This window comes from Pecten maximus, chromosome 12 (assembly GCF_902652985.1).
Source record: "Pecten maximus chromosome 12, xPecMax1.1, whole genome shotgun sequence".
Classification (NCBI taxonomy): domain Eukaryota; kingdom Metazoa; phylum Mollusca; class Bivalvia; order Pectinida; family Pectinidae; genus Pecten; species Pecten maximus.
The window spans coordinates 2368277-2393160 of NC_047026.1; the positions used below are offsets into that span (position 1 = coordinate 2368277).

The window sequence follows — 24884 nt, forward strand, 5'->3', positions numbered from 1 at the left end:
TATCGCAGATTAGAAGTCGGTCCGCAACCAATCAAAACACGCGTTGCAAACGAATCGTGTTAGAATAGCCATATAAACCAAATTGTCCGTATGTATATAAGTAAAGGCGTTTTCATATGGGGAGTATATAGGGGATATTGAATGATTTCCCGGTGAGTATAGCATATATTTCACGGGTATGACATAATATCGATATTTTTTTCACGATTGCGAACCACGAGTGAAAAACTGCATAAGTTTTGTCGTAAGAGTGAAATATTTATTCAACGGGAAATCAGTCAATCGTTTGTTCATTTTATTTCCAAAGACAACAAAAAAAAAAAAAAGAAGAAAAAAATGTCGATGCGTCGAAAAAGCGCTGAAATAAGTAGCAAAACCGTTTGACGTTACCCTTGACAACAGGACGGCGCCATTTTGAATGGGCTGCTCTACGCAATTTCAGCACTTTATGGTCATACCTGGTATGTTCTGCTTCCCATAACTGTTGTCAAATTAGGATTTTACTAAAAGTTGGAAGGTATATCAGAAAAGAAGAAGACAAAAAACTTCTTCTCGAAGAAATTCTCTCTGTGCTCTGCCTCTACCAGCAACCAAATAGATGATGTCAATGGGTGCCAATTCGAAAGTGCGCATGGCCGAAATCATCCACCATATGCTACTCTGGCGGGAATTTAAGAGTATGGACTTAAAACAATAATTATTAGGACGCTATTAACTAATTTTATTCCATACATAAGTGTTGATTAGATAGTTTTTACACGGGTGTAATTCTATGCTTTTTTGTGGCAGGCAGTGTGCATGATGATCAAAATAAATGCATTAATGTAGCATAGCCGAAACGGTCCGATTCTACTCCGATCCTGCCCGATTCTGCCCGATCGTGCCCGATCCTGCCCGATCCTGCCCGATTCTGCCCGATCCTGTAAATCGTCTAACAACATGATTTTTTTTTTCACCTACCTGTCGGTGCAAAACAATCGTCCTTTCTGGAATTAAAGCTTTTCCACCGATTTATAAGGCATGAAATACATGAATCACCGTTTGTATCGGACATTAGATTGTCACGCACGACCTAACACAAGCAACTACAAAGTGTTTGAAGTCAGATTTATCTTGCAAATGTATAATCGTCCCAGTGAACACCTTTCAAAATATTTTTGTTTTATTATGATTTTCTCATGGTGTGTACTATGTTTACTCTGCAGCGCAATCTTGATAGCTCAATATATCAATAGGTGGACAGATGAAATCAACTTATGATGACGATAAATAAGATTTAATTATGTATGTCACGTCAAAAAATTAAGTAATGGTTCAGATATATACTGACGATAGGCTAATTATGTGTTTCTATATAAACACATTATAGCGTAAATACCATAGAAAAAAAAACAATAAAATACAACCTGTTGTTGAAAAGTGTTCACTGCTACAATATTTTTGTTTGGGGTATGTCGTGCGGAACAGTCAACGACTTCGGTACTTGCACTTTATGGCTCGTTTGGAGAGCAGGGACTATCATTACATGTTACGCCACGTAAGTGGTAAAGCAATATTTTCGTGTTTCACAATTTAGTTCTGTAGATTTTTTTTTGTGTTTACATGTGAAGATGAGGTTTAATACTCTTTAGTTGGCTGATTAAGGATATTGAAATATTTAATTTCTATGTTAGGGCCATAACTTCGTAATCTAGAGCTTTAACATAGCTATTTAGAGCTCAAATGTATATGTAGTTATTAAAGAGCCAAAACATGGGTATTTTAGAACTCAAATATACATGAAGTTATCCGGGGGTCCTAGGAACCTAGAGCCAAAACATAGCTATCCTAGAAGTCCTACCCATAGGAACCTATAGGGATCTGACATTCATAGAGTCCAAACATCGTTATACTAGAGTCTTACGTTTAGAACTAACGGCATAAACATAGCTTTACTTGGGTCCTACCTTATGGTTTGTTTGGTTTGTTTTTGTTTAACGTCCTATTAACAGCCAGGGTCATTTAAGGACGTGCCAGGTTTGGAGGTGGAGGAAAGCCGGAGTACCCGGAGAAAAACCACCGGCCTACGGTCAGTACCTGGCAACTGCCCCACGTAGGTTTCGAACTCGCAACCCAGTGGTGAAGGGCTAGTGTTAAAATGTCGGTCCTACCTTTAGAACACAGGATTTGTCTCTACGTTAAGGAACCAATCATGCCGAACAGCTGTGTTAAAACGCTTGGAATTTCATTGGAACACATTAACAAATTAGCGACATGCATACACTTAATTTGCCTTTAAGATTAAAAACAAATATAGCTCTATTATATGATTAAAGATCCTCGTTGAAAAATAGTGCATACATCCAAGGATCGTCAACAGAAATGCTGCAGTAAGGTTGGGAAGATTTGGAAGAAAAAATCAGATTCACCTAGCGCAACATCCACGCAGATGGTCAGTGGCTAAACTATTCCCGCTATAGCGGGCGCCTAAAGATTGCAACATTGTAAAGACAGACAATTAATTAAACTACAGAATAGAACTGAAAGACCTCGACAACGTACACGATTTTTTTTTTATTACCAATTATTTCTTTTTCTTAACTCTAATGGAATTTGGTATGTATGTATCATCTCTGTGGGTCCAAAAAATTACTGTTCCGGAAAAGAGGCGATTTTTTTTTTTTTTTTTTTTTATTTCCAATTATTTCTTTTTCTTAACTCTAATGGAATTTGGTATGTATGTATCATCTCTTGGAACCTTTAAAGATTGAGTTAGATATAAATGTAGCTAGATCTACTGGTTCAGATAATCAAACGCACATTTGCTTAAGATTTCCATCGCTTACTCTATCAAATATTCATTTATTCATCTATTCATTTGTTTAGAAATAAAGATTTACATAAAAATCTCATTACATGGAATTAGCGAAAACATAATAAGACGAATGAGAATGTTTGTACACTCATTTTATTATAAAACTACGCATAAATTTATATTATTTATAACATAGTAACACAACTGACGGAGAAGACAACTTTTTGACTCGTGCCCTGACCGGGCCTCGAACTCACGATCTACGGCAACCAATCGCCTACTGCGCCACTTCGGCGTTCTTGAAATAAAGAACATTTTAATGGCGCAGTGGTAGTCGGCTCGATATCCCGCCATGCTCATAGTAGGAATATATATAAAGGGTCTAGTTAGTAATAACGACGGTTATAGTCCAATATATGTATATGATATAGGTACTTGATCCTAACAAACGGATATTCGCTTGATGCGTATCACTGGAAATAGATAATTGGTCGTGTAGTAATAACGACAGTACAGACAACATGGACAAGTAAATTGTCGAATTTTTGAGGCAATCTGGCCCTTTATCAAGACACAGGTAAATTACAAACAATCACATATAGACTGACATAGGCCTACAACATGAAACAGTTGACTTGTGTAACTGTTATATACGTGTATACAGATACTGAATTACCAATTTACCAACCTGCTACCCCCGAGGTTTGGACGAACGTTAAAGTCTTGGTTCTCTTCTTGACCCAATGCTAGTATCTGACATTTTATCTAATAAATTATTCAATTTGTAAATATTTTCTTAATTCCTGAACTATTGGTGTTTTTTTGGACATCCCCAACAGCATTCCTCATATATCCTACATTTCACTGCTGCTATTCGATACTCAATTTGGTCGCCCCTGGTCGTCGACAATATTTTTACAATACATGTACACTGTATACACCGATACTCAATTTGGTCGCCCCTCGTCGTCGACAATATTTTTACAATACACTGTATACACCGATACTCAATTTGGTCGCCCCTCGTCGTCGACAATATTTTTACAATACACTGTATACACCGATACTCAATTTGGTCGCCCCTCGTCGTCGACAATATTTTTACAATACACTGTATACACCGATACTCAATTTGGTCGCCCCTCGTCGTCGACAATATTTTTACAATACACTGTATACACCGATACTCAATTTGGTCGCCCCTGGTCGTCGACAATATTTTTACAATACACTGTATACAACAATACTCAATTTGGTTGCCCCTCGTCGTCGACAATATTTTTACAATACACTGTATACACCGATACTCAATTTGGTCGCCCCTCGTCGTCGACAATATTTTTACAATACACTGTATACACCGATACTCAATTTGGTCGCCCCTGGTCGTCGACAATATTTTCACAATGCACTTTATACACCGATACTCAATTTGGTCGCCCCTCGTCGTCGACAATATTTTTACAATACATTGTTTACACCGATACTCAATTTGGTCGCCCCTCGTCGTCGACATTTTCTCGACAATCCTCCAACAGTCTGTAGTGTATCCCATAGTGACATTTAAAACAAATTAGTTTGTTGGCAGTTTTGACGAAAACAAGTTAGTTTGTAAATTGGCACTTAAAACAAGCTTTGCTCGGGATCCTTTAAAAAAATGTTTGATTTGATACATTAAAAAGATTGAAATAATCCAAAATTAAAAAAAAAAAATGGGGCTTTGCCCCTGAATACTAGGTCATAATTTAAAATCTTTTAAAAATGGTCATTAAAATCAATTTTTTAATTTGTTCATAATTATATATTCAAAATTATTGTGTGAAATCCATTCTTACAATAGCATAATAAAATTGATTGTGATATATCAAATTATTTTGTTTCAATCTGCATTGATAACATCTAATATTGCTTTATTTTATTAAACTTAATGATCACACCAAAAAGACTTGATTATCTCCCTTTACTAAGTGGGCAATCAAAATATTTTGTTGATATTTACATGCAGATCTGTATCCTTCTTATCAATTAAAAGATGGACTGCTGTACAGAATGAATGATCAAACTTTATAAGCTGAAGTAGATAGCAACGGGTGATGAAATCACAAATATCAACACTGTATTTTCAAAACGAATGAAATATTCACAATGTCATTGGAAAATAATTTTAAAATTTTTTAGAAAATTTCAAATAGAAGTAAAATATATATATATATATATAAATATATATGAGTTATTAAGCTTTAATATAACGGATATAAAAAAAATGTTGCTGAAATATTTTGAAAAAAAAGTTTGCCTTTCCTTCTTAGCAGAAAAAATAAACGGTTTTCCACTGAGTTTGAAAAAAATGACCCTGATAAAAATCCCAATCCGAGATGCCCATTTCATTTTTCAATATTTTCAAAATTTTCAATAATAGTTTTTAAGCTAACATTAAAGTTTAATCTAAGGAACTTATTGGAATGAATGCTAAATTCATTTTACATCAATATCCTCGAAACTCGAAACGCCAGCATATTTTGATCACCTAACGACACGCCATCATATATTAAGTCTGGCAACTTACATATCTACTTCGTCAGTGAAAACTGGAGAATACCTAATTAAAATGCATAGGAGCATCGAAGGAAATGAATCATTCCTATCAATAGAAATACACAATTGTCTGACACAAATAATTTTTCACCCCGACTGAGTATACTTGTGTTGCCTCACAACAGATCACCCCAAAAAGGGACGCTTGTGTATTTGATAAATGTGTTTAAAGAGTTAGAAATATTTGAAAAGATCCTGACTGTTTCTAACCTGACAAAGAATGTTTGGAAACTGAAGAAATTTTTTTTTAAGTTTGGTTATAACGTGTATCTGATCCGAATACAAATTAGTTTAAACTTTTATCTTATGATGAAACAATATAGTTTGTTTTATCAAAGGATTGAGTGACTAACCACTTTTAAATGCTGATTTAGTTATAGCCGTTAGTGGATAACATCTATGAGATGAACTCAGTAATAGTTGTAGTATATGCCGGCGTTAACGCTCCAATGATAACACCCAACTGGTCGGACAGGTGACTCCCAATGTTTTCACGTGCGAGATAATAGTCTAACAATCCACTGATGAAAGCATAACATTTTTCAGTTTTGTAATGACTTGTTTCATACCATATATAGGATCTGGAAATTGTTCTTTAAGAAATGCTAGGAAAGTTGTCAAAAAAAAAAAAAAAAAACTAAAAAAACAAAAAACGAACATTAGGAATTTAAAGGAAAGTATTCAGTGAGTGCTTGAAAACTTTCCATTTTTTCTTTAACACATACTTTTTCTGTCGGCCGATAGACAAAGTTTTTCCCTCGAACAATAGACGTCTCTATCAGACAATATACTGACGTTTTCCCCAGGTCCATAAATAGACGTTATTCCCTCGGCCAATAGACTGCTGTAATCTCTCGGACAAGATACTGGTTTTTCCCTCCATCGGGCAATAGACAGACGTTATCTCTTGGTCAATATACAGGCTTTCTCTATCCATCGGACTATAGACAGACATTTTTCCTCGGCCAATACACAGATGCTTTCCCTTGGTAAACAGACAACAGTTTTCCCTCGGCCAATGTACTGACGTTTTCCCTCCCTCAGCCAATAGACAGATGTTTTCCCTCGGCCAATGGACAGAGGTTTTCCCTCGGTCAATATACGACAGTTATCCCTCGGCCAATAGACAGAGGTTTTCTCTCGGTCAATATATAACCGTTTTCCCTCGGCCAATAGACAGCCGTTATCCCTAGGCCAATGTACTGACTTTTCCTTCGATATTTAACTGAGAAGTATAGAAAAGATTGTAGAGTTTTGTATTTACTTTTCCTACGTAAAAGCTATATCCAACATTCAATATATAACTGTATGAAGTAATAGTAGATAGTCGAGTTGTATAGGTAATTTCTTTCTAAGATCTGTACATCATTATGTAAAATTAACAGATCCAGTTAATAATAAAAGACTTGATTTAATAATTTGTTTTGATTGTTTTCACACAAAATAAAATATCGCCTTGATTGCTTCAAAATATATACTAAAGCATACTGTACTTGTGCATCAGTGAACGAAGTAAGTTTGTTTCAAGTTTCAGTTTTTCAGAGTTTCTGAGAAGTATCTTATGCTATAATCAATAGCAAAATCATTTACTGGTGTGGCGATTTTATAAAAATAATGCTTTTACTTTGATGTGAATTAGTATGCAGGGTATCGTTTGGGAAGGAAAAATATGCTGACTACTGCTTGCATGCTCATGCATTCTAAGTATCTGAGAAGCATCTTATACTTTAACAAATACGAAAATCCTTTCCTAGAGAGCGTTTTCAAAATTTATCATTTTACTTTGATGCTAATTAGTATGCAGGGTATCATTTGTGAAGGGTTTTAAAACGATAATATGCTAGATACACCTTGTATGCGCATGCTCAAGGGTGGCGCGATCTGAACACTTGGCTGCCTGAAAACAATATGAAGGCGTTCATCTGATACGACGGTAGTTATATAAAGCCCGAGACCTGCTACCGTACCTCATTCTCTTCTGAGTTTCAAATCGTGAGTGCGTCTAGAAGTCATCACCATGATGTTGAAAGCAGTTGTCGCAGTATGCCTGTGTGGGCTGGTTGTTGAAGCCTTCAGCCTCAACAGTAAACTGGAGGCGTTAGCTAAAGCTGAAGGTATGTAATGCACGCTAATATGACACAAACATTTAGCCTACTTTTTGTGAACGAAATAACTTATGTAATTTTGCCAAATATTAAAACTCAGCCAACAAGGAATTTTAGTAACAGTCTCAATCAGATTTAGTATATTTCATTTGCAAATATTATTGGTTTCTTTCTTTTCCGTCATAGTCGGGTCAGAAATCCAGCTCCCACGAAGGATTTCTAAAACATCTTATGGAACTGAAAGCAAGGTCAAAGAACAATGACACCGAACCAAACGACTCAAAACGCTCTTTTGGTGGATATAACAACGGTTACGGCAACGGTTACGGCAACATGTACGGCAACATGGACTGGAACATGTTCAATGGCCAGGGCAACAACTTTGACATGGGTTACTACTACAAATACATGCCGAAATTCATGTACTACATGCAAGGTAAATTTATTTCATTATTTTCCTTTTTCGTCATTTCGCACGAATTTGAGTGAACAAATTGTAACGTTTTGTTACATTTCACCAATGAAACATCATAGCTTATCAATTCAACTTAAACTTGTATCATCACTTCTCACCAAATAACAGCAGAAGATGATAAAATTGCGATGAAAAGCCCATTGAAAATAATTTGTCTTTGTCCACGAGTGTGGCTAATATTTTGATATTTCGTAGCACGAGTGAAAAGTATCAAATATAGCTACATGAGTGAAATATGTTTGGTATTACTGAAGATATTGTTAGATATTATGTTTATTATATTTTATTACAAAATATATCGAGGTAGCTCAATCCTTCCCAGAATTCATTGCGGTCCTCTATCAATGGCTCACAAATGTACACCAAATCCCGACGTTTATTATGTACTGTAACCTCCATTATGACGTCACATAATATAATGGAGAACAGTTAATGTTTGACTATATTTCAACATTTCAATTGATTTTACAGATGTCATCCAGATGCAGAACATGTTCATTGGTAAGTTGAAGCTATTTTAAATCATATCATTCTGTTTATAAATATTTGCAGAATAAAATTGCAAACACTGCTGGTAGATTTTTCAGTCCCCGAATTCTTAACCTGCTTATCACGTTTTGGTTATTGGTTCATGATAAGTATTTTTTTTTCTCTAATTAGAAGATTAAAAATTATGGAAATTATTGCATCAGTGGGCTATTACACCAAACTAGGTTTTAAATCTATGTTAATTTGTTTGTATTCCTTTAGTCGCCTCGTATGTATCGATAATTAAGCTACTAGCATCTTAGACTATCACGACTGACTCTAAATCTAAATCTCTAAATTTCTGAACTAAACTGAAATCGACTGGGTATTTTTATATTGATGTCTGAACTGTTACTGAAGACTAGGGGTATTTCTTTGTTCTATATTTAGAACTGTTACTGAAGACTAAGGGTGTTCCTTTGTTCTATATTTAGAACTGTTACTGAAGACTAGGAGCGTTCCTTTGTTTTATATATTTAAGTTAGAACTGTTACTGAAGTCTAGGACTGTTTCCTTGGTATTTGTTTTCGCTTCAAACGGAATACATTTTACTCCTCGTACCAATATCGAAAAATAAGTATATCTACTTATTGGTGTTTGAATTACATTGCAGAGTTCCATACCAACCAGTACATTCTGAGTAAGTACTTTATATCGCCTTTGTTTTCTCTGAATAAGATTTCTTTTCCGTTTGATCCGCAGTTCAATATCTCATATATTCATTTGAATAAGGCATTGTAAATTTCAATTTATATAAACACTTTATAGAACAACACTAATTAGTAGAATATCGGAAAATGTAGATTACATGTTGAAATTGTTGTATTGTGTATTGCAGTATTTACTTTGATTTCCTTCTGTTTTTGTGTCCATTAGGATACCAGTTCGGAGATGATAACAACATGTATGACTGGGAAGAAAACATGGGTAAGTATTCATGTCAATAGGGTCAGAATTTTTGAAAGAAACATGTCAAAGTACGAACAAGATAGTTATAATATTCCTTTGGAATTCGTGTGTGTAGTATATTATTATAAGTATCAGATCATACATGTACCATACTTATCGTGAAGTGTAAAGCTTAAGTGAAACAAATGTTTATAAGGTTAGAAAGGAAAAAACCGCTTTCTTGATAAATCTTCACATATTATGATATTATTAAAGTATTTCGGCAAATCCGAGTTATATATTTTTATTCATTTTCTGAAAAAGAATGATGTCACTTTATCATAAAATATTCAAGATTCATATTTATTTCATTTACAGGCTTTATGTTCCAAGTCTCCCAAAACATGTACAAGTTTGGATATGGTAAATATATTTTTTTCTATTAAATAAATTAGATATGAAGCAAACTTCCAATTGTATACACAAGTACTACCGTCAAGGCTTCGGTCCTCAGAGAGCAATTGTTGTTGGTGACCGTGAATCGTAAAAAAAAAAATATTAATTTGAAATATTTTATCAACTTATGTTCCTTTAACTATTGTATCGATATGTATTCATATCTATGTGTTATATAATAAGACAATATGTGTATAGATTACTGTTAAACTTCGAACTCTTATTCATCAACGACCATGTATAACTCGAAGTAGACTTAAAGTTCCGACAAATTTATTTCCATGACCCTAACTGACGAAATTCGGTTATAAAATTACGATGATTATCAACTTTTTTCTTACAATGTTGCTGTTATCGAATGATAGTTATCACTTGAGATATGAACATCACCTTGTTTGAGTAGATTTTTTTTTAGAAAGGCGCGATGGTCGTATATTAAGATAATTATCCTCAATATGTCTGATAAATATTTTTACATATCTATGTACTTATTAACCAGGATATAACGATATTAACCTCTGCTTCGCAGAATACCACGTGATCGGGCAGGTGACCAAATACTTTTCATGTCCGATCGGGAAACCGACTTCCTAGTCATATATTCAATTATATTGATTCACATGGAAACATATCTATACTGTTTTGTTATTTTTTTTATAGAAAACAACTGGTGGCAGCAGTATGACAACAACAGAGGTGATTTTTTTTTATAAATAATATGTTTCTTATTCTTGATATTTCATTAGAATGACTCCAGTTGTTCCTTTAAAATAAAGTTCTGAACCTCCTTCGCTATCATTTGATTATTTATATATATATATATATTACTTATCATCTGTCTCTCAAAAATTTATCTTTAAAAAATAAAATAAAAATTATTAGGTTTAAAATAATTAGATGTACCAGGATTAATAGAACCTAAATGAATAATATTTTCTTATTTTTTCTATCATTTATTTGATTTGTTTTAGGATATTTTGGATTCAACAACTTCAACAACAATGGATGGAACAACAACAACAACTGGAACAACAACAACAACAATGGATGGAACAACAACAACAACTGGAACAACAATGGATGGAACAACAACAGATGGAACAATGGTAATCAAGGTAAATGTCTTATCAAAGTTATTTAAACGTTGATATAATATAACACTTTGATACAAGAATCGTTCAAAACTGCATAATATCAAAACATACTAAGACATCGCCATAGGATTATTCAAATCTAAAATGCTTCAAATTATTCAAAATATATACATAAAGATATCACAAGTGTCCACATACCGTTCTGAAATAATCATATCCTTTGATATTACATTTCAAGAATCCTTTTTTAGTCAACCTTAATATATTAATATTAATATATCGCAGGGGAGGAAACTCTTGAGCAACTCTTTAGTCTAAAGGGTTTTTTCAATGGTGATTTTTTTTTCTTTTTTAGAAGGATTCGATGGCTTCAACAACGAATTCAACAACTTCGATAAGAAGTAGACAACTACCAGTCAAAGTTTTTGACGATACAATGAGAACAACGATGACGATTCTGATCATTTTATTGTTAATAATTTTCTGCTTCATTTCCTCCTCACAAATTTATCCCAGATTTACCAAAGTGGACTTAACGTAGAATGATGACAAGGAGTGTAAGGTGTCAGTTACGCATGCCTGCCATGTTTGTGACAACGCACTTCCGGTTTGGATAAAGATAACTGAGTAAAATCAGAGAGATTGATTGTTGAGGCATAATGAACGTTTAATATTATCATATATATACTCTTGAAATGTTGATGTTTATACTTTAATTCTTTATGATGTATTTTACAAATGAACTGATTGAAGTCTAATTATGCATACAGCAGCATAATTATTGTCTTGAACGTGAGAATTATCTGTGACGTTAAAAATGTGAACTGAGAAAATCGGTAATGGTGCATACAAATATGTAAGTGAGTGGAGTTCTCAATAATCCATAAAATTCAAGAAAGTGATTTAATATTAACATAAATGTTTCTGTATAATATTTTGGTTTCTCTATCAAAGCAAAAAAATGACAAAGCAATTCCTTCATGTTATGCATTGTATGTTATGTTGTATTCTCTACTTGACTCTCTGCAACTATTTAAATAAACCTTTGCAAGAACGAAAAGTTGTGTATTTGTGTTGGCTATTGAAAAAGTGCAGATACTGTATGTATATTACTTTATTAGCTGAATAAAGTGGTTCAATATACTGATAAATGATGTACAGAACCTGTACAGAGCTTCACCTTTTACCAAGCAACCTTGACCTTAGATCAGTACACTCTCTGAATAATTCTGAACAACTGTTTCATCATGACATAACAAAATATTTATCAGTAAAAGCATTAAAATGTGACCTTGACCTTTGACCTTGTTGTCTGACTCGATGACCTTGACATTTGGTCAGTACAACACTCCCTGTAAAATTTTCAACAACTTTGCTTCATCATATTATAATAAAATGTTCATCAGTGAAATATATATAATATCTTACCTTGATATTTGACCCGATGACCTTGACATTTGACATTCGACCAAGTGACCTTGAATTTTTGCCTGCCTATTCCTTGTTTAATTCCAGCCAACATTGCTCTATAATATCAGAAAATTTTCATCAACAAAAATGTATACATTATTACATTAACCTTTGACCTCGCGACCTTGACCTCCGTTTAATTCTGAACATATTTGGTTCATCATGCAATGACAAAATGGTAATCAATATTTGATTTTGACCTTTGGTCCTGTGACCTTTGTCTTCAGCCAGATGACCTTTTTCAATTCTTACTATCATTTCTTTAAGCATCAAAGCAAAATATTCATCAGTGGAAAGATTTGAGTTCATCCTTGACGTTTGACCAAGTGACCTTGACATTTGGTCGTATGAGTTCTTGTTTTGATCCTACCAACATTGCTTCATAGTATCATAACAAAATGTTCATCAGTAAAAAGCTACACAAATTGACATTGACCTTTGACCCTGTAACCTTGACATTTGGTCAGTTGACTCATTGTTTAATTCTAACAAACACTGCTTCAAAGGGTCACAGCAAAATGTTCATCAGAGAAAAGCTACAAAATTTCATTCGACTCAGTGACCTTGATATTTGGTCAGTTGATTCATTGTTTCATTTTTACAAACACTGATTCATAGTGTCACAACAAATATTTTATTAGAAGAAAGCTAAGAAATTCGAGTTTCACTTTTGACCAAGCAACCTTGACCTCTGACCTAATAACTATTGTTTTGGGTTAGTAGACTTCCTATATAATTCTAAACAACTGCTTCATCATGCCATATCAAAATATTTATCAGTAAAAACATTAAAATTTCACCTTGATATTTGACCCTGATGTCAAACTCGATGACCTTGACATTTGGACAGTAGACTCCTCCTTGTTTAATTTTGCTTCAATATGACATAGCATAATGTTCATAAAAAATGCAAAATTGAACCTCGCCATTTGAATGATTACCTTGACCTGGTAACGTGACCTCTGACCCCATGACCTTGAAGTTTGATCAGAAGACTTTTTTCTAGTTCTGAACAACATCGTTTAAGTATGTCATCAGAAAATATTGATAAGTGAAAATATGCAAAATTTTACTTTGAACTTGAGTCTGACGATGCTGACCTTTTACTTTGAAATTTTAGGTTAGTGTGCATTTTTTAACGTAACATCTTGACCAAGTTTCAATTGAATTGGTAAATAGATGTCAAAGTTATAACTAGAAGCAGAATTTGTGGACGAACAGACAGACACAAAGACAGATAAAAGTATCCCTATATGGCACCCGTAGGGCCCTTACAGGTATTTATGTGGTGACAACGTGCTCTGTATAAAAATAGAAGCCATTAAAATCCTGATTTGTGAATTTTCCGTTTCTGGAATATTTTGTGTCATACCTGGAAAATGAAACGGCAAGAGAAAGCCGACATGTAAACAGACTTGTGTGCCTAACTTATAATTTACGAAAGTCGAAGTCGAAGACAACTCGACACTGATAAATCTGAAAAGTACCAATTTGAAGGGTAAAATCTGTATCAATGCAACTATTTAAACCCGTTTGTCTTTTGGTGTTTTTTGTTTTGTTTTTTGTTTGTTTTTTTTTTGTTTTTTTCTTTTTTTTTGTCGTTGTGCGTGCCTGCGTGCGTGCGTGTGTTTTGTGTTGTTTTGTTGATATTTGTTCAGCATTTTAGGGAACAAACTCATGAATTAGCAATACGTTAGTTAAACAAACTCGCGTCTCTAATATACAATTTACGGAACTAAAGTCGACAGCTTAACACCTATACTCCAGAAAGGAATCATTCAGAGGGAATTCCGATTATTTATAAACCTCCAGTCAGAGCGAAAAAATATTTCTAGGTACGATCATTATGATACTCCTATAATCTGTATCAGCAGCATCTATCTATTTTTTATTTTTTAGCAAGATATCGTCATTTTAGGAAATTTTGATTATCTAGATTGAAATAGGTAATGACAGGGACATAAAACTAACATCAGGTTTTAATATCCAGAACTAAAGTAAAAACATTTAGTTTACTTTATTGCAATATCCTCGAAACTGGAAATGTCAGCATATTTTTATCACCTAAAGACACGTCACCATACATTTAATATGGTAATATACATGTACCTCGTCAGCAAAAAGCTGGGGGATATCTATTTAAAATGCATAGGAGCATTGAACAAATTAGGCATTCCTATCATCGACACATAAAATATTGTTTCACACCGACTGAATATACATTATACCTACATCAGATCACACAATTGGATGCTTGAGTAGTTGATAAAGGTGTTATAGATATAAAATTAGTGGCGCATATCCAGGCTGTTGTTCACAAGTGTTTCTTATCCGACGAAAAAAGAAATGGAAACGAATGAAATGTTATTTTATAACGTGGATTGGGTCCAATCATACAGAAAAGTATGTGTATTAGTAATATTGTCAAACTGGTTCAAAAACTTTTTTCGTTGTTTGTTGTTTTTTCAAGACAATTCCGGCATGTAAAAATTGACGAAGAATAAATAAATGATAAATGATATTAATTTAAAGCAAGTAGAAGAATGAAAGAACAAACACCATTACCATCACCACCACCACCACCAACAACAAAAATAATAATAACAACAACAACTTATATTGACTGTGGAAGAATCCAGGGTACCAGAAAAACACCCACATGGTCGAACAGGTGACTCCTGATGTGTTAGGTTCGATTAAAGAATCGAACTCTAGTCTCCTATGTGAGAGGCGATCGAGCTACCACTACGCCATCCGTCCATAATGTCAGGACTGAGTGGAGGTCGGGAAATAAATCTGTTCATTTTCTCTTTAAACCATGAGTTTTTTCTTGGCCAATATACATGCGTGTATCAAGTATACAGACGTTTTCCCCCCGACAAATAATAAAAAAAAATCCCTCGGTCGCCGGCTGATAGACGTACGTTTTCCTTTGGCAAACATACGCTTTTCCCTCGGCCAATATACAAACGATACCCCTCGGCCAATACACAGACGTATTCCTCGGCAAATATAGAGATGTTTTCTCACAGCGAATATACAGACGTTTTCCTCTGTCAATATACAGATATTTTCCTCTGTCAATATACAGACGTATTCCTTCGGCCAATATACAGGGTTTTACCTTGGCAAATAAACCGACTTTTCCCTCAACCAATGGACAGACGTTATTCCTCGGCAAATATAGAGATGTTTTCTCACAGTGAATATACAGACGTTTTCCTCTGTCAATATACAGATATTTTCCTCTGTCAATATACAGACGTATTCCTTCGGCCAATATACAGGGTTTTACCTTGGCAAATAAACCGACTTTTCCCTCAACCAATGGACAGACGTTATTCCTCGGCAAATATAAAGATGCTTTCCCACAGCGAATATACAGACGTTTTCCTCTGTCAATATACAGATATTTTCCTCTGTCAATAGACAGACGTTTTCCTCTGTCAATAGACAGACGTTTTCCTCTGTCAATAGACAGACGTTTTCCTCTGTCAATATAAAGACATTTTCCTCTGTCAATAGACAGACGTTTTCCTCTGTCAATATACTGACGTTTTCCTCTGTCAATATACTGACGTTTTCCTCTGTCAATATACAGATATTTTCCTCTGTCAATATACAGATATTTTCCTCTGTCAATAGACAGACGTTTTCCTCTGTCAATATACAGGCGTTTTCCTCTGTCAATATAAAGAGATTTTCCTTCGGTCACTAAACAGTATTTTCCCTTTTTTTAATAGACATAATTTTTCCTCTGCCTACAGACAAACGTTTTCCCTCGACTAATATACAGACGTTTTCCCCTGTCAATATACAGACGTTTTCCTCCGTCAATATACAGACGTTTTCCTCTGTCAATATACAGACGTTTTCCCTCTCCTTATATAAAGAAATTTTCCTTCGGCCAATAGAAAGACGTTTTCTCCGGTCACTAAACAGACTTTTCCCTTTGTTAATAGACATAATTTTTCCTCTGCCTACAGACAAACGTTTTTCCTCGACTAATATACAGACGTTTTCCCCTGTCAGTATACAGACGTTTTCCTCTGTCAATATACAGACTTTCCCCTCGGCCAATGGGCTGGTATTATCCTTTTACCAATAGACATACGTTTTCCCTCGATCAATAGACAGACCTTTTCCCTCGACTAATAGACAGATTTTTTCGGTCAACATACAGATGTTTTTCCCTTAGCCAATATACAGACTTTATATACAGATATTACCCTTTACAATGCAGACTTTACCTCGGTTAATAGAGAGACGTTTTCCCTCAGCCAAAGGACAGACGTTTTCCTTCACCAAAATGCCAATATAAAGTCTTTTCCCTTGGCCAATATACAAACGTTTACATCAGCAAATGGAGATTTTTTTTCCGGCAAATGCACAGGCGTTATTCCTTGGCAACTATATAGATGTTTTCCCACTGCCATTATACAGACGTGTTCCCTCGGCCAATACATAGGCGTTTACCCTCTACCAAAGGACATACATTTTCTCTCGGATAATAAACAAATATTCCTTTGGCCAATAGAAAAGCGTTTTCACTCTGTCAATAGACAGACGTTTTCCCTCACCCAAAATACAGACTTTTCCCTCGACAAGTAAACAGACTTTTTCTTCGGACATTATACCGACATGTTCCCTCGACTAATATATAGATAATATCCTTTACCAATAGACAGACTATCAAGGATAACTTCAAAATAGAAACGAAATTTTACTTTAAAATGTCCAATTTTAAAAATAGTTTTGTATAACGTCTCAGTTTTTTCAGAGTTACTGAGAAGTAACATCTTCTTTGATTAATTCGAAATTCGGGTACTGGAGTGTGTGATTTTAAAAAGATAATGATTTTACTTTGATGTGAATTAGTATGCAGGGTATCGTTTGGGAAGGAAAAATATGCTGACTTCATCTAGCATGCTCATGCATTCAAAGTATCTGAGAAGTATATATATATACTTTAAATTATATACGAATGCAAAATCTTTTACCGGAGTAGTTTTTGAAATTGATTATCTTACATTGAAGCCAATTAGTATGCACGGTATCACTTGTGAAGGATTATAAACATGATGAGAACAACTTCCATGCGCATGTCCAAAGGTGGTGTGGTCTGTACACTTGGCTGCCTGAAAACAATACGAGGGCGTTCATCTAATACGGCAAGAGTTATATAAAGCCAGGGACCAGCTACTGTACCTCACTCTCATCTCGGGTTTCCAATTGTGAGTGCCTACAGCCATGATGTTGAAAGCAGCTCTCCTTGTGTGCCTTTGTGGACTGGCCGTTGAAGCCTTCAGTCTCAGCAGCAAACTGGAGGCGTTAGCTAAACTCAAGGTATGTCATGCACCTTCATACGACGAAAGCATTACGGCGTGTTCTTATAAACGAGATTATTTCTGTGCTTTTTCGGCACAGCCGTATAATATTCTTTTGGCCCCGGATATGACGCGACAGGTGGCGTTACTGGTCAAGATGAAGTATGTGATTGGTCAATGTAGCGGTAAATGCAAATTGCAGATGTGCAGTTAAAGACGAAACAAAATTAAGATTGAATGCATGCTGAATAAGTGGATGTATATAGATAAATTATATTCTGATTCAAATGCAGTCTTTTTATCACCAAAAAATATTCAAACTGATATAATTTTGTTATCCGTGCTGAAACGCATTAATTAATTAATTAGTTCGTTAATGTATTTCACCAGCAGTTTTACATTATAACCACCAGCATTAAAACTATGCCGTTTATCTTTTTTAAAGATATTTCTTGTTAAGCTTCGGCTGATTTTAAAACTCAATTTAAATCTCAGTAACTCGATCTGTTGTTTTTATTTCCATCATAGGCAAATGGCAAATCAAGCCCTCAGGATTTCCTGAAACATATGAGAGAATCAAATCAAAGGTCAACCAACAAGGACAGCGATGCCGAGTCAAAACACACACAGCGATCATTTGATGGATACAATAACGGTTACGGCAACGGTTACGGCAACATGTACGGCAACATGGACCGGAACATGTTCAACGGCGAGGGCAACAACTTTGACATGGATTACTACTACAAATACATGCCGAAATTCATGTACTACATGCAAGGTAAATTTATTTCATTTTCTATCGAACTACAAGATACTTGCTAAACCCTAAATCATTTTCCACGAATTTGAGTGAACAGATTTAACTATCGTGTATAAGAAATATCGGAAATTGTTTCAGACTATCACTGGTTATTAATACTATATCATGACTATTAATGGTACCTATGATTTCGATTCGCCATATTGAATTCTGCCAATGTTTTTGTTCATATCCTGAAAAAGCGAATTAAGTCAAATATTTATTTTACATCAATTTCGTAAGCAATACTTACCAGATAACAACGAAAACAGATAAAATTGTGTTGAAAAGCCCATTAAAATGGCACTATCTTGTTGGCAATATAAGAAGAAGACGTCACAATTTACGCAAATGGTTCCCGCGTTTTTTTTGTTATTTCGTCTTTGGAAATTCGGTAAATAATAAGCTCTATTGAAATTATTATACTTATTTACTTAAAAGTACGATTTTTCAATAAGAAACCATTTAGTTACCTCTATTCATTAGTGTGGTTGGATCAATGCATAGTTTACCATTTATTAAAGGTTAACTGCGGGTCTCTTATATTCTAGTGCACACAAATTCTAGTCACAAATCATTAGTCCTTTACCGGTGAAACAGAGGGTTTGTAGTTTTCCTTTTTTATGTGGCTTAATTCCCTAAGGGATTTTGATCAAACTTCGCACAATTAAAAGAACAATAATATATATGAGAAGTTCGAGTTTTAGAATTGTTGTGGGAAGGATACCATTTACATTTTTAGAAAATCTTTGCTTGTTTTCCTATGTAATGCTACGTTCACCTTTAATACAACTTTGCTAGTCATATAAAATATAACCGTGTCAATTAAATGTTTGATTTTAACAACATTTTAATCAATTCAACAGATACCGTCCAGATGCAGAGGATGTTCATGGGTGAGTACAAACACATTTTAAGTATATATAATCTTTTATAATTATTTTCAAGATTAAAAATGCTATCTCAGACAAAGATCAACTTGACATATCTATTTCATCGACCTATTGAAAACAAGAATATGATTATATTTCGTACAATACTAGAATTTGCATACTTAACGCTATAATAACCCTCCAAAAATTTGAGCTCGTTGTATCCTAGATTTAAAGTGGGGAAGTAATTAAGTGCAACCCGAAAAAAATTCTTTCGCTCCGTGAGATGTATTTTACTATTTACACAGTGTGCCTGACTATATATAATTTTGGAAAATGGTGTAAACACTGTTGGCAATTTACAATCTTTAACCATAAGATATATCGATAGTTTAGAGGAACAAGGACGTATCTCCAACATGGAGTGCTTAGAAGTAAAGGGCCGTATCTCAAATTTATCATTTTTCAGATTTTAATAAATTACAACTACGAGTGAGATTTTCTTATAGAATTTGTACACTATATCAATTGAAATGGTATAATTCTCTTAAAATACTGTGTGATCTAAAAGAATTAAACAATTTCCATTGATATCAAGAACATATTCTATAGGAAAAGCTCGCTCGTAGTTGTAATTTATTAAAATCTAAAAATGATAAATTTGAGATACGGCCCTTTATTTCTAATCCCTCCATGTTGGAGATACGTCCTTGTTCCTCTAAACAATCGATATATGCATACATATATAAACTGAAACTGTTGTAAAATTATTATCAAAATACTCAATAATCAACGTACATTTCACATAATGTGATGTCACTATTATGTTATATATATTATGTCTGTAAGTCGACTCACAATGTTCTGTATTATATAGTTTACCATATAGGTTAATAATAACCTTATGTTAAGAGTTTTGTTAAAACTTCTATTGTCATTTAGCTGTCCTGTATTCAAGCTGTATGATGCAGTTTTAATCATATTTGATCTGATGTATCTTAACACTCATTTTGCGGTGAAAGGTGATGCATGTAATATCTCCTGTGTCTCTTGTGCAATCCTTCGAGTTTGCTGGTGCTGACCCTACTGGTGGGCTTTTCAGTCCGCGAGGTCGTAACCCGCTTGTCCCTTTTCAATTATTTTGCTCAGAATAAGTATTTCACGTTCTGTTGATTTATGATATCAAAAAATGTGAAAATTACCACATAAGGGGCTATCACAGCTAAGTTTTCACATTTTTTTATTTTTTTTTTTTATTTTATTTGGTTTTTTTTTGTGTTTCTTAAGTCGCCTCTCAGTTGTCCATTATTAGGTCGAAACAGCTGTATGATGAAGTTTGATCTATTTTTAGTTATTTCGGTTGACTTGAAATCTGGATAGGAATAAAACTGGTAATTGTATGTTAGAACTGAAGACTACAGGTGTTCCTTTGTTTTGTATTTATATTAAAACTGTTACTGCTGTTCTCTAAATTTGTGTTTCCTTATCAAACTGAATATCATTTATATCCCATCCAAATATCAAAAAGCTTAATGGTGTTTGAATTACATTGTAGAGTTCCATACCAACCAGTACATTCTGAGTAAGTACTTTATATCGCCTTTGTTTTCTGTGAATAAGCTTTCTTTTTAGTTTGATCCGCAGTTCAATATCTCAGATATTCATTTGAATAAGGCATTGTTAATTTCAATTTATATAAACTCTATAGAACAATACTCATTAGTAGAATATCGGAAAATGTAGATTATATGTTGAAATTGTTGTATTGTGTATTAACTTTGATTTCCCTCTGTTTTTGTGTCCATTAGGATACCAGTTCGGAGATGATAACAACATGTATGATTGGGATGAAAACATGGGTAAGTATTCATGCCAATAGTGTTAGAATTATATATGCATGTATATAAACAAAAATCATGTCAAAGTACGGACAAGGTTGTCAAATATATCTTTGGAAATGGTAGAAGTTTTTATGATATATGTAGTATATACGTATTAAATTGATTCAATTAATAGTGAGACTTTTTTTTTTTTTTTTTTTTTCTTTTTTTTTTGAAGTCTCGTATAGAGGACTATAAAATGTCCTGAACCAGAAATAAACTTATCTTATCTTATCTTACAAGATTAAAAAACAAGAAATTGTTCCTTATGTTATATGTAGTATATAAGTATCAAATTGATTTAAGTCATAGAGAGACTAATTGTTACAAGATTAAACAACAAAGTTTCTTATAAATATTTATGTTATTATATTATCAGGTAATGTTTGCCAATATCAGTTTGATAATCTTATTAATTTTCTATAATTAAAACAGATATATGTATATATATCAAAATTATTTTAAAAAGTCCTATAAAATATTATGTCAATTTTTAAAACAATATTTAAGATACATGTTTATTAAAATTACAGGCTTCATGTTCCAAGTTTCCCAAAACATGTACCAGTACGCAAGAGGTAAATATAGTATGTTTGGTAAATAAAGTTAATATGTAGCAAACTTTCAATGATGTATACAAACGCTACTGTCAATATTCTAGTGTCTTTCATGATGAAGAAATCGCCGTTGGTGACAGGGAATTTCAAACATATAACATGAAATATTTTACCAATGGTGCTATAATTGAATACTTATGCTCAAATGATAGGTATCATGTGCAATATTGACGTGACCTGCTGTAAAAAAAAAAAATCTTTAAAAAATCATGGTGAAATCAAGATCGTGTTAAATTTCAATTGTCTTATAATAAGATAATTATCCTAAATAAATCTGGCATATTTAAATACATATCTTTGTACTCATTAACTATGATATTGTGATATTAACCTTATGAACCTCAGCCTCGAAAAAATCCCACGTGGTCGGGCAGGTGACCCCCTGCAACCGATCGGGAAATCGAACTCGGGTCTCCTAGGTTATTAGACGAGTGCATTACCACCGCGACTTCCTACCTCTTAGTCATATCTCCCATTACTTGGATTGTATGAAAAAATATTGATATTTTTTCTCCTTTTTTTTTGATAGCAAACAACTGGTGGCAACAGTATGACAACAACAGAGGTAAATATTTTATAGATAATGTATTTCTTTAATCTTGATATTTCATTAAAATGACTCTTTTAATGGGGTTTTTTCACAGCGAGTAGGGAATTTCCTTAAATTCGCCATTATTTAATAATATATATAAATTACTTACCTCTCTTTTTCTTTACTAGTCATTCGCGAATTCCCAATGTGAACAAATCTGTTGGAAAAGTATATTTGAAAAATGGAACACCTAATATTTACGTAAACAGACTGACGATTGACGAAAGCCATTGAAATAGTATCGGCATTTATTGCGTTTTATTTGTGCTCCAATTCAGCAATGTAATAAACAGTTGAAATACAAAATTCGGGGCGTCAAAATTAGCAGTAATTAAATGTCCGAGGATTAATGTAACCTACATGAAAAAATATCATTATTTGAATTTTTATTTTCTAGGCTATTTCGGATTCAACAACTTCAACAACTTCAACAACTATGGTGATAGGTGGAACAACGGTAAATGTTTTATCAGTGATATTTAAACGTTAATATGATATAACTGCATATCAAACATAACGATATACGATTAGTGTAACCTATAAATACTTCACATTGTTCAAAATGTATTCATTAAGATATCACATTTACGAGACAATCTATCCACTGACATATAAGATTTTCAAGAATATTTTTTTTTTTTAGACAACCTTAATTGAATATACCATGAATAAAGATACCCATCGAACAACTTGTTACACTATAGGAGCTTTCATCAATGTAGGAAATATTTCAGATTTCTTTTTTTCATTTTCCAGAAGGATTCGGTGGCTTCAACAACGAATTCAACAACTTCGAGAAGAAGTAAACAATTACCGGTCGATGTGTTTGAAGATGCACGAGAACAACAATGACGCTTCTTATGATCAATTTCTGCTTCATTTCCTTCTTACAAGTATATTCCTGAATTCCCAAAGTGAACCTAACGTAGAATGATGACAAGGAGTGTAACATATCAAATACGCATGTCTTCCATGTTTGTGACTTCCGGTTTAGATAATGATTACTCAGGAAAATCAGAGAGACAGATTATTGAAGCAAAATGAACGTTTTAGAATATAATATATTCTTAAAATGTTAGTGTTAATATTAGAAATCCTTTATTATGTGTTTTACGAATGAAAGTATTATTATTTTAATTCTTTGATTTCACGACTTTGATTATGCATTCAGTATAAAAATTGTCATGAATTTGAGAATTATCTGTGTGGTCAAAAATGTAAACGGGGAAGATCGGTAATGTAGCATACTGTCAAATATGTAACAGGGAGTAGTCTTAAATGATCTACTAATTCCATTGTTACGTTGTAAATCACATAATACATTTAATATTAACATAAATGTTTCTGTATAATATTTATATTTATCAGTATCTTGTACATAAGATCAAGGTCGGATGCTTTAAACATGCCGGAAACAAAACAATGCCAAAGAATTCCCTTCATGTTACACATTTTATGTTAAGTTATATCCTCTAACTGACTTTTTGAAACTCTTTGAATAAACAAATCTTTGCAAGAACAAAGTAGTTGTGTGTTTATGTTGACTATGGAAATAATTTTATCTTCGATTGACATACTAACTCTGAAGTATTTTTTATTTTATTTTTTTTTGAGGGGGGGGGGGGGGGGGGGGGTGTTCATTTTTTTTTTTTTTTTGCAAGAAATGGTCTAGATGGGAACAAGCTAATGTCTTTTGGAAATTAATCTGTTTTCCAGAAATGAAATACGGAGCGACAGGGATAGTGAAATTGCTTTGTGTTAAACTGTCCGTGTTGGTTGTTTTGTAAGATCGACGTACAAAACGTCCTTGATGAAGACGTGTGATCGAAATATATTTTATCAAAATGGTCAATGTATTGTTATTGAAGGGGGTATCATTTACACAATCTAAAAGCGAAATCAAACCTTTCTTTCTTTCCTGACAGACAGACAATCTAAAAGCGAAATCAAACATTTCTTTCTTTCCTGACAGACAGACAATCTAAAAGCGAAATCAAACATTTCTTTCTTACCTGATAGACAGACAATCTAAATTCTTCCTGACAGACAGACAATCTAAAAGCGAAATCAAACATTTCTTTCTTTCCTGACAGACATACAATGATGAACTGGATATTATTACATGTTTTATATACAAGTCGTTATTAGGTATCTCAAATAAAATGACAAACAAAAAGTCCATAAGAGGTGTAGATGTTAGTTAGGCAGCAACTACGTCATACATCTGAATCAGGAATATAAAGCCTGCTAAGTTTCAAAGAGATGGATGAAATTGACAGACTAACAAGAGATCCCAGAGGGATCTTTGCGCCCACCATTGAATGATCTTCATAAGTTCCATGTCAGATTGATCTTTTCTCTACTTTTCCCTTCATTTTACTAATCTGTG

General features: G+C 33.6%; 2 protein-coding genes across 2 annotated transcripts; both read left to right on the forward strand.

Annotated features, from left to right (window-relative positions):
* Nucleotides 1–7359: 7359 nt before the first annotated feature.
* On the forward strand, nucleotides 7360–11995 carry LOC117339246 (probable serine/threonine-protein kinase clkA). The gene is made up of 9 exons (XM_033900726.1): nucleotides 7360–7503; nucleotides 7681–7930; nucleotides 8441–8470; nucleotides 9111–9137; nucleotides 9374–9424; nucleotides 9764–9808; nucleotides 10502–10537; nucleotides 10813–10956; nucleotides 11291–11995. Exons 2-9 carry the CDS (start codon nucleotides 7726–7728, stop codon nucleotides 11338–11340), a joined length of 588 nt encoding a protein of 195 aa, XP_033756617.1. The 5' UTR covers nucleotides 7360–7503; nucleotides 7681–7725; the 3' UTR covers nucleotides 11341–11995.
* A 5621-nt stretch (nucleotides 11996–17616) lies between these two features.
* LOC117339245 (putative mediator of RNA polymerase II transcription subunit 26) lies at nucleotides 17617–24014 on the forward strand. Its single transcript, XM_033900725.1, has 9 exons — nucleotides 17617–17751; nucleotides 18261–18513; nucleotides 19401–19430; nucleotides 20962–20988; nucleotides 21215–21265; nucleotides 21820–21864; nucleotides 22433–22468; nucleotides 22893–22952; nucleotides 23252–24014. The coding sequence occupies exons 1-9, from the start codon at nucleotides 17656–17658 to the stop codon at nucleotides 23299–23301; spliced, it is 648 nt and encodes a 215-aa protein (XP_033756616.1). The 5' UTR covers nucleotides 17617–17655; the 3' UTR covers nucleotides 23302–24014.
* The last annotated feature ends 870 nt before the right edge of the window (nucleotides 24015–24884 follow it).

What these genes read in the sequence shown, in the direction of transcription:
- LOC117339246 (XM_033900726.1), top strand. Translation starts at nt 7,726, where the DNA reads ATGGAACTGAAAGCAAGGTCAAAGAACAATGACACCGAACCAAACGAC. An exon ending in ATTCATGTACTACATGCAAG is followed by an intron (nt 7,931 to 8,440) that starts GTAAATTTATTT and finishes TTGATTTTACAG; the next exon opens with ATGTCATCCAGATGCAGAAC. An exon ending in GCAGTATGACAACAACAGAG is followed by an intron (nt 10,538 to 10,812) that starts GTGATTTTTTTT and finishes GATTTGTTTTAG; the next exon opens with GATATTTTGGATTCAACAAC.
- LOC117339245 (XM_033900725.1), top strand. Translation starts at nt 17,656, where the DNA reads ATGATGTTGAAAGCAGCTCTCCTTGTGTGCCTTTGTGGACTGGCCGTT. An exon ending in ATTCATGTACTACATGCAAG is followed by an intron (nt 18,514 to 19,400) that starts GTAAATTTATTT and finishes TCAATTCAACAG; the next exon opens with ATACCGTCCAGATGCAGAGG. An exon ending in CATGTACCAGTACGCAAGAG is followed by an intron (nt 21,865 to 22,432) that starts GTAAATATAGTA and finishes TTTTTTTGATAG; the next exon opens with CAAACAACTGGTGGCAACAG.